General features: G+C 38.6%; 3 protein-coding genes across 4 annotated transcripts; all 3 read left to right on the top strand.

Annotated features, from left to right (window-relative positions):
• Positions 1-6: 6 nt before the first annotated feature.
• Positions 7-3,019, top strand: LOC109971698 (myeloid cell surface antigen CD33-like). The gene is made up of 7 exons (XM_020620108.1): positions 7-1,178; positions 1,274-1,352; positions 1,450-1,743; positions 1,877-1,976; positions 2,699-2,734; positions 2,838-2,870; positions 2,974-3,019. Exons 1-7 carry the CDS (start codon positions 1,143-1,145, stop codon positions 3,017-3,019), a joined length of 624 nt encoding a protein of 207 aa, XP_020475764.1. The 5' UTR covers positions 7-1,142.
• A 1,878-nt stretch (positions 3,020-4,897) lies between these two features.
• Positions 4,898-10,371, top strand: LOC109971669 (myeloid cell surface antigen CD33-like). Of its 2 annotated transcripts, XM_020620062.1 has the most exons (11): positions 4,898-5,016; positions 6,660-6,951; positions 7,047-7,125; positions 7,223-7,516; positions 7,650-7,749; positions 8,472-8,507; positions 8,611-8,643; positions 8,747-8,788; positions 9,338-9,409; positions 9,541-9,568; positions 9,659-10,371. In XM_020620062.1, exons 2-11 carry the CDS (start codon positions 6,916-6,918, stop codon positions 9,719-9,721), a joined length of 783 nt encoding a protein of 260 aa, XP_020475718.1. In that variant the 5' UTR covers positions 4,898-5,016; positions 6,660-6,915; the 3' UTR covers positions 9,722-10,371. The 2 variants fall into 2 exon arrangements, with proteins under 2 accessions (XP_020475718.1, XP_020475717.1); XM_020620061.1 differs by lacking the exons at positions 4,898-5,016; positions 6,660-6,951 and having other exon boundaries at positions 6,964-7,125.
• LOC109971680 (myelin-associated glycoprotein-like) lies at positions 5,296-6,510 on the top strand. The gene is made up of 3 exons (XM_020620078.1): positions 5,296-5,299; positions 5,542-6,081; positions 6,179-6,510. Exons 1-3 carry the CDS (start codon positions 5,296-5,298, stop codon positions 6,508-6,510), a joined length of 876 nt encoding a protein of 291 aa, XP_020475734.1.
• Positions 10,372-10,397: the final 26 nt, after the last annotated feature.

The following is a 10,397-nucleotide window of genomic DNA, read 5'->3' as shown; positions in this document are numbered from 1 at the left end:
GAAAAGAGGAAACACGTCTCCCTGTCTTATCATTTCTTTCCTGTATTACAGGTTAGTGTTGAACAAGAAAACCCCACAAAACTGCTAGAGTCAATAAGCAAATGTTGAGTTATGATTCAAGGGTGAGTGGTAGAGTGAAGCTAGGGGAAAATGGTTCTGTGTATTCGTGGAAAGTAAGCTAATGCCCACCGAGAGCGATAGTAATGGCGGTGGTACACTCGATCATTCTCTTAAATAGCATGCTAGCTACAAGATACTAAGTGGGCCACATGTCTCCTCTTAAATTCACAGGTCATCTGGCTCCGTGTTTAGTCTGTTTTGTTAACTTGCTAGAAGGTGTTGTTTTTTTTCCAATGATTTGGTTACTGACACAATTGCTTATAAGTCCAAGTCTTGCTTGATAGTAAATTTATGTTAGTGCATTGAGAGTGCAATTATAGTCAAACTATACTCAAAAAGTTAACCATAGAGAAACAGTTTTGGACCAACTAGTGACATGAAGTTGTACTGTGTGTATTGACTTGTGTGGCTATGAAAAGCCAAGAAACCTGTATAAAGATACAGCTAAAGCACAGTAGTTATGATACTGGAAAAAGAGACAATGCACCGTGTTCAGTGAACTGATGATGTTTGTGAATAAATAATGGCGGAGAACATTGAAAAGAGGAAACACGTCTCCCTGTCTTATGTTTTCTTTCCTGTATTACAGGATACATACATCTGCCTACAGGTGTTAGATTCTGATACCTGTAACACCTGTAGTTTTTTCAGCTGCCTCTAGAGCTCATATCCTTTTCAGCTTAACTTCTGAAGATCACACCACACGTCACCATTTTCAAGGTGTTTTTAGCAGACATAGACATCAGCCAGACGACAGCTTCAGCAGTGCATTACAACAACATAATCACAGTGAAATCTGCACAAAGAGAGAAAGATGAAGATGATCTGTCTGCTTTTGGCCGCTATTTGCAGCCCCGTATTTACTGAAGACTGGAAGGCTAATGTCGTAAAAGAACTTGACGCCCTGGTTACATCATGTGTTGCGATACCCTGTTCATTCACCTATCCTAAAGATAATCTGCCCAGCTCCAAACTCAGAGGGATTTGGCATCTTTCAGATCCTCCAACTAGCCTGGTGTATCATGAGGATCAGACAAGGGTCTTGGACAACTTTAAAGGTCGCACACATTTGTTGGGAACCCTGGGTCAGAACAACTGCACCTTAGAAATGGCAAAAGTTAAAGATCATGACAGTGGACCTTTCTGTTTCCAGATTGAACTAGCAAAGACAAATGAACCCACCCGTGACAAGTTCTCCTTTGTTGAGGATTGTGTCACCTTGAAAATGCTCCGTATGTCACCTACTAGCAGAGATTTCATAAATCTATACCAGTTTTCTAAGCTGCAGTGGATTTTGTCTTACTTTATTGCTGGCTTTTTCATTTACAGATGAACCTCCAACTCCTACACTGACTAAACCAGACACAGCCACTGTGGGACGTTCCTACACTGTCACCTGTTCAGTCAAACACACCTGTTCCTCACATCAGCCTACACTCACATGGAGTAGAAGCACCGATGTGGACGTTAAGTCCTACAGAGAAATTCATTCTGGGAACTGGGAGGTACAATCCATCCTGACGTTCACTCCTGAGGAGAAGGATGACCACGAAGACATCACATGCACAGCCACATTTAATGGAATGAAGACATCCACTGCAAAATTTACACTCTATGTAAAACGTGAGATCTTTACTCTGTTGTTGAATTTTGAGGGTGCCCTTTATTTTGAAGTTTATATTCTGGATATTGTCTACTTTGGACCTGTGCAACATATAGGAAGAATGATTTTGATATCAATTCTTTGTGTGTACAGGTACACAAAACTTCAACCACATCATTATTCCCACTGCAGTAGGGATTGGCATCACTGTTATCTTTGGAGTCGTCTGCATTTTCATGTTGAAAAAATACAAGTGAGTAAAGCAAAACACCAAAATCAGTGGATCAGTAGAGCACATCAGATAATAACATCGCTGAGTAAAATAAATAGAATAAAAATTATGAGACGTGCTGTGACAGTGACTGAGATTTACAATTCTGTGCCAGTCAGATGTAGAGGCACAACAGTTTGCACAATACAAAGTACACACAAAAATGACGGTCTTCTGTTTCTGTAACCTGTTGCACCTGTTTATTTTTGGAGAAGTACAAATTTGCCCTTCACTTTTAGCTGGAGGTTTGTTAAAAAACAAAAAAAAAGGAGTGAGAGAACTTTAATGTTTTATTATAATGTTTTACTTTTATTGCAATGTAATTTTTCTTTAATGAAAAGTTATAAAATATTACAAAAAGTTACATATGCTATCAGTTATGGTTTTTGGAAAGGAAGAATACCACAATGGGCCAAAATCAGAATAGTCAGGTTAGACATTAAAAGAAAAAGAAAAAATACTGAATTGACCCAGAACCCACAGAGAACATGCAAACTCCAGGCAGACAGGCATTGGGTCAGCTAAGGCTCAAACCCCAAACCTTCTTGCCACCTATTATTATTATTATTCTTATTATTATTATTATTATTATTATTATTATGTTTCACAAGGCAATGGGTGCAGCACTTTCCTGTTACATTTTTAACCCATTTGTGTCCAGTATGTGATCCTCAATAAAACACCATTGTTTTCTGTCTGCTTAGGGGACGCATTGCAGAGTTACAAAGTCGGGATGGCAGGTAAAAATGTTACAAAGCAGATTTAGTTCATACTGCTACACTGATATCAGTCATTTTTATCATAATGTAATTCATCATAATGTAATTTCTCAAAAATTATTAGCATGTGGAACCGGCTGTCCAGGATGTCTCGCAGGTGAGAAAGAAACAGTTTGATTCTTTTTCCTTCTTCATCCTGGAGAGTAACTTGGTAACTTTTAATTTTCTACAATGTATAATTTAATCTGTGAAATTTTCAGAGTTCGTTCTGGTGGTCCAGGACGTTCTCATTCTGATCAAAGGTAAGACTCTTTATCTCTCTAAATGATAGTTGTACCTTTATTGACCAGTTCTGGACTGTCCTCACTGCAGCTGTATATACTGTAAATCACTAAATGCTTCCCTCTAATTTGCATGATTGGTGTGGTGCATGTTTTTGCCATTTTTGATAAGATCTATGTTTTTTATTTATATGCCCCACACAGCAGTTACATAGTTTCTGTTCTTCTTTTTTGTGCTCAGAAGGTCTATTTGGAGCAGATTTTCAAGCCAAGACATGACACCATGACAGACAACCACACACATACACACACTCAGTCCTAGGGGAAATTTAGTCGCCAATCAAAAGCTGCATGTCTCTGGACTGTGGGAGGAAGTCAGAGTACCCAGAGAGAACCCACACAGGCACAGGGAGGACATGCATACTCCACACAGAAAGGCATCAAGTCAGCTGGGGCTCAAACCTGGAACCTTCTAGCTGTGAGGCAACAGCACTAACCACTGCTTCACCATGCCACCTCATCCAAAAGTTGCCTAAGGAGGTTCAGTGCTAAAATGTTGCCTCAGTAGGTTTTTCTCCTCACCTGACCTCTGATACATTTTGGCAGGAAGTAGAATCATTTCAAGATGCCACAGGAAACCAGTGCTTTCAGGATTTAGCTTTTGGTGGAGTTAGACTACTTACTCTCCCCGTATCCAACACACCTGCTGAAAGGGCATTTTCTTAAGTCATACTGCTTAAAAAAGACAAACTGAATAGGGTTGCTACTCCTTTCAAGTTTGATGGATGTGCGCTCAGGGCTGACAGGGAATGCATGGACATTGGCTCCACAGCTTCTGGGAGTTTTGACTTCTCCATGTAGTCGACAGCTAGATAGTTCTACAAAGTTAGGTTCAGATGTTCAGCTGTGTTCTTCAGCAGCCAAAGAGTGATGCAACCAACAGCAACACAATTTCACCTGTGTGCCTGGTATAAAATCTAAAAGTTAATGATTACTGTGTATTTCACTAATTATCTTAAATGTTCATAGCTACACTGTAAAACAAGGCATTGCACTGGACACACTGCTTGTGTGGGTGCGCTCTTAATGCGCACCCTCCCCCACTTCCTATTGTATACATTTTTTAACCGACAGTTGTGTCTCATCGTTGTTTTGTAGCTGGGGTAACATGCACTAACTTGGCCCTACTAGTTCTCTTTAACTTGGGAGTAGATGATCCAGCAGAACTGAATGAATGAATGACACTTTCTTAGTGGTATTGTAGCTGGCCTCTTTATGTATGCTTCTGCTGCTGGTATACAGTGCTTTTAAGCATGGTTGCAGTATAAATCTGTAATGTAATCATGGCAGTTACAATACACAAATAAACATTAAGCATATTTTTTGGGAGGTTTTATGTGTGTTTTGTTTTTTCAGCAGTATTCAGTGTGGAAATTATCATCTGTATCTGGCAACACTGGTTCCAACTGCACTATATTAAAAGTTCAGAGAGGCTCTGCCCTTTGCTTGCTGTGTTTCTGGAGAAATTATACAGTAGGTACAAGAAAAGCCTTAGGTACAAGAAAAGCCTCAGTATCCAGGCTAACAAATAAGAATGGAGTCACAGGAGGCTGACAGTTTCTCCCTCTTATACATTTTTGCTGATTTTGCTGAATATGTTCTGGCTGCACTGTATGATTACTTATACTCTATGTGATTGCATGCTTATCATGGCTAACTCACAAAATATTGCCCACAGAGTTCTTTGAAAACATAATTTCTGATTGTCACACAACAGGATTAATTCTTCTGTGCCTTCATGAAAATGGTTTCTGGTATCACGCACTCTATTATTAACACTACTGCTACTGCATCTTTTACACATAATAAAAAAAATGCTTTCTAAATGTTGCCTGCAGTTTTTTCAGCTGCCTCTAGAGCTCATATCCTTTTCAGCTTAACTTCTGAAGATCACACCACACGTCACCATTTTCAAGGTGTTTTTAGCAGACATAGACATCAGCCAGACGACAGCTTCAGCAGGTAAGACTGGAGTACTTTAATATTCTGATAACAGCATACAGTATTCAGAGACCGTGGCTTTAGTACATTTCTAAGCATTTAATTTTGAAAGTTTTTAAAATACTGCTGGGCTCAAAAAGCCGTTTATAAATTGTTGATGTTTGCAATAACCAGTGGGGTTTTTTTCTTCACTGTTATTTAAGGTTTGTCAGTGTTTTTATTCTTATGTCTGTGAGACTATTTTGCTTACTTTGTAAAAATTGACATGACAATGAAAATAAAAAAGAACATGTAATTCATATGGGTAGGGAACTATTTTTACTTTTGGTGACAAAATGTATGATTAATTTATTATGCCTATTTTATGTATTAGGACTTTAAGAGTACCAGTATTTGCCGCATAAAGAAATTGGTCTTGTATGTGAAGATTAGTGCTGTTTGAAGAAGTTCTACTTTCACAGCTGGGTTGTAATTTGCATGTGGCAGTGATAAGTAACTCCTCTAACTACTTTTCCTCTCCTTTCATTTCATTGAAACTTCTCACAGTGCATTACAACAACATAATCACAGTAACACGATCAGTGACCTTACTGTTTCAAATCTCATTCCTACCTACACTGTATTTAGCAAAACAAAAAAACTATCTGACCCTTAGACATGGCTTCTTTCTCTGTCACTCCCTTTTATTTCTTCCAGCTATTTGCAGCCCCGTATTTACTGAAGACTGGAAGGCTAAAGTCGTACCAGAACTTGATGCCCTAGTTACATCATGTGTTGCGATACCCTGTTCATTCACCTATCCTAAAGATAATCTGCCCAGCTCCAAACTCAGAGGGATTTGGCATCTTTCAGATCCTCCAACTAGCCTGGTGTATCATGAGGATCAGACAAGGGTCTTGGACAACTTTAAAGGTCGCACACGTTTGTTGGGAACCCTGGGTCAGAACAACTGCACCTTAGAAATGACAGAAGTTAAAGATCATGACAGTGGACCTTTCTGTTTCCGGATTGAACTAGCAAAGACAAATGAACCCACCCGTGACAAGTTCTCCTTTGTTGAGGATTGTGTCACCTTGAAAATGCTCCGTATGTCACCTACTAGCAGAGATTTCATAAATCTATACCAGTTTTCTAAGCTGCAGTGGATTTTGTCTTACTTTATTGCTGGCTTTTTCATTTACAGATGAACCTCCAACTCCTACACTGACTAAACCAGACACAGCCACTGTGGGACGTTCCTACACTGTCACCTGTTCAGTCAAACACACCTGTTCCTCACATCAGCCTACACTCACATGGAGTAGAAGCACCGATGTGGACGTTAAGTCCTACAGAGAAATTCATTCTGGGAACTGGGAGGTACAATCCACCCTGACGTTCACTCCTGAGGAGAAGGATGACCATGAAGACATCACATGCACAGCCACATTTAATGGAATGAAGACATCCACTGCAAAATTTACACTCTTTTCTTTCCTGTATTACAGGATACATACATCTGCCTACAGGTGTTAGATTCTGATACCTGTAACACCTGTAGTTTTTTCAGCTGCCTCTAGAGCTCATATCCTTTTCAGCTTAACTTCTGAAGATCACACCACACGTCACCATTTTCAAGGTGTTTTTAGCAGACATAGACATCAGCCAGACGACAGCTTCAGCAGTGCATTACAACAACATAATCACAGTGAAATCTGCACAAAGAGAGAAAGATGAAGATGATCTGTCTGCTTTTGGCCGCTATTTGCAGCCCCGTATTTACTGAAGACTGGAAGGCTAATGTCGTAAAAGAACTTGACGCCCTGGTTACATCATGTGTTGCGATACCCTGTTCATTCACCTATCCTAAAGATAATCTGCCCAGCTCCAAACTCAGAGGGATTTGGCATCTTTCAGATCCTCCAACTAGCCTGGTGTATCATGAGGATCAGACAAGGGTCTTGGACAACTTTAAAGGTCGCACACATTTGTTGGGAACCCTGGGTCAGAACAACTGCACCTTAGAAATGGCAAAAGTTAAAGATCATGACAGTGGACCTTTCTGTTTCCAGATTGAACTAGCAAAGACAAATGAACCCACCCGTGACAAGTTCTCCTTTGTTGAGGATTGTGTCACCTTGAAAATGCTCCGTATGTCACCTACTAGCAGAGATTTCATAAATCTATACCAGTTTTCTAAGCTGCAGTGGATTTTGTCTTACTTTATTGCTGGCTTTTTCATTTACAGATGAACCTCCAACTCCTACACTGACTAAACCAGACACAGCCACTGTGGGACGTTCCTACACTGTCACCTGTTCAGTCAAACACACCTGTTCCTCACATCAGCCTACACTCACATGGAGTAGAAGCACCGATGTGGACGTTAAGTCCTACAGAGAAATTCATTCTGGGAACTGGGAGGTACAATCCATCCTGACGTTCACTCCTGAGGAGAAGGATGACCACGAAGACATCACATGCACAGCCACATTTAATGGAATGAAGACATCCACTGCAAAATTTACACTCTATGTAAAACGTGAGATCTTTACTCTGTTGTTGAATTTTGAGGGTGCCCTTTATTTTGAAGTTTATATTCTGGATATTGTCTACTTTGGACCTGTGCAACATATAGGAAGAATGATTTTGATATCAATTCTTTGTGTGTACAGGTACACAAAACTTCAACCACATCATTATTCCCACTGCAGTAGGGATTGGCATCACTGTTATCTTTGGAGTCGTCTGCATTTTCATGTTGAAAAAATACAAGTGAGTAAAGCAAAACACCAAAATCAGTGGATCAGTAGAGCACATCAGATAATAACATCGCTGAGTAAAATAAATAGAATAAAAATTATGAGACGTGCTGTGACAGTGACTGAGATTTACAATTCTGTGCCAGTCAGATGTAGAGGCACAACAGTTTGCACAATACAAAGTACACACAAAAATGACGGTCTTCTGTTTCTGTAACCTGTTGCACCTGTTTATTTTTGGAGAAGTACAAATTTGCCCTTCACTTTTAGCTGGAGGTTTGTTAAAAAACAAAAAAAAAGGAGTGAGAGAACTTTAATGTTTTATTATAATGTTTTACTTTTATTGCAATGTAATTTTTCTTTAATGAAAAGTTATAAAATATTACAAAAAGTTACATATGCTATCAGTTATGGTTTTTGGAAAGGAAGAATACCACAATGGGCCAAAATCAGAATAGTCAGGTTAGACATTAAAAGAAAAAGAAAAAATACTGAATTGACCCAGAACCCACAGAGAACATGCAAACTCCAGGCAGACAGGCATTGGGTCAGCTAAGGCTCAAACCCCAAACCTTCTTGCCACCTATTATTATTATTATTCTTATTATTATTATTATTATTATTATTATTATGTTTCACAAGGCAATGGGTGCAGCACTTTCCTGTTACATTTTTAACCCATTTGTGTCCAGTATGTGATCCTCAATAAAACACCATTGTTTTCTGTCTGCTTAGGGGACGCATTGCAGAGTTACAAAGTCGGGATGGCAGGTAAAAATGTTACAAAGCAGATTTAGTTCATACTGCTACACTGATATCAGTCATTTTTATCATAATGTAATTCATCATAATGTAATTTCTCAAAAATTATTAGCATGTGGAACCGGCTGTCCAGGATGTCTCGCAGGTGAGAAAGAAACAGTTTGATTCTTTTTCCTTCTTCATCCTGGAGAGTAACTTGGTAACTTTTAATTTTCTACAATGTATAATTTAATCTGTGAAATTTTCAGAGTTCGTTCTGGTGGTCCAGGACGTTCTCATTCTGATCAAAGGTAAGACTCTTTATCTCTCTAAATGATAGTTATACCTTTATTGACCAGTTCTGGACTGTCCTCACTGCAGCTGTATATACTGTAAATCACTAAATGCTTCCCTCTAATTTGCATGATTGGTGTGGTGCATGTTTTTGCCATTTTTGATAAGATCTATGTTTTTTATTTATATGCCTCACACAACATTTGCATAGTTTCTGTTCTTCTTTTTTGTGCTCTATTTGGAGCAGATTTTCAAGGTAAAACATAACACCATGACAGCCTCCACACCACACGCAAAGGGATTTTTTGTCACTTGGTTGTTTCCATCATTCAGCTACACTTCACATTTTCCATGATAAAATCGAATGTAACCTTGGAGAATTCTCTCATCTCTCAATGTTGGCATGAAATGTTAACGATTTATGTTACATTATATTTCTTACTCGTACAAAAGGCCTAGGAGGGACATGGAGAATGTCGTTCATATATAAGTGTGTTATACATAAAAAAGTTAAATAGCTAATTGTTGCTTTCCCAACTACATAGTATCATAAATTTAATCCACAGGCCCAAAAATGGGATTTCACAATCCTATGCTGAAGAGAAAGTCCCCAAGCCTCGCTTCCCATCCCCCAAAAGGTACTGGGCTTATTTCTCCTAAATGTGAACAGGTGTTAAACATAGATCTCATATACTGCAGTACAGCAATGTCTTATGTGATTCTTTTTTTCTGTGTTCCTGTTACTGCTATTGTTTTTAATGGACCTCAGCCAGCCGAAATCTTGCAATTATAAAGCGGTATTGTAAATTTTTTTATTTATTTCCAAGAATTATACATGGTAAACTGCCACTATCAACTGTGACAATAATGACAATAATCTCTCACAGGACCCCGATGACGGTGACGATTACGTAAACACTGCAGATCTCAACATCTACGGAAACCTCTGAAAAAAGGAAATTTATTTCCAAAGAATGAGTTTGTGATCAAAGCAAATAACAAATCTAACCACACTCATAATGATCAAAGCAAATCTGGCCATTGCAAATTTGTTATGCATTGGCACTGTAGTAATGTCTTCTATCAAGCAAAATATAATAACATTAGTCATTTGATTATATTACACTGAATCAATGAAATTGTATTATACAATGTATTATAATGACCATTGACAGGCCTGCAACATGCCACAGTGAGACTCAATTAAATTAGTGGATGCAAAAGGCAATAACTAAAGAAAACAACGGATAAGAATTTAAATGCAGTAGTCTGACATTTTGAGAAATGCACTTAGGCACATTCTTGCTGATTGATACCACCCTAATATGTTCCTGTTAAATAAGAGGCTACGGCCATAAATTTAGCTTGACATAAAGACTGGAACAGATATCCTGGCCAAAGGTCATAACCATCTCCAACTAGTGCTTCAGAAGCTACATGCTCAGATATAATAAGAATCGGAATCAGCTTTATGGCCAGATGTGTTGCACACACAAGGAATTTGAGTCTGGTACAGCAGCTCTCAATGTGTATGTACATATCAACAAGCAAAGAAATGTGCATCAGGAAAAGAAAAAAAAGTAAGAGTAAGGTACTTATAAACAGATACATATACATATATATATA

The sequence above is a fragment of the Monopterus albus genome, unplaced genomic scaffold (genome assembly GCF_001952655.1).
Source record: "Monopterus albus unplaced genomic scaffold, M_albus_1.0 scaffold232.1, whole genome shotgun sequence".
Lineage (NCBI taxonomy): Eukaryota > Metazoa > Chordata > Actinopteri > Synbranchiformes > Synbranchidae > Monopterus > Monopterus albus.
Note: the sequence above shows the minus strand (reverse complement) of the source record. Positions and strands in the feature narration are given on the sequence as shown.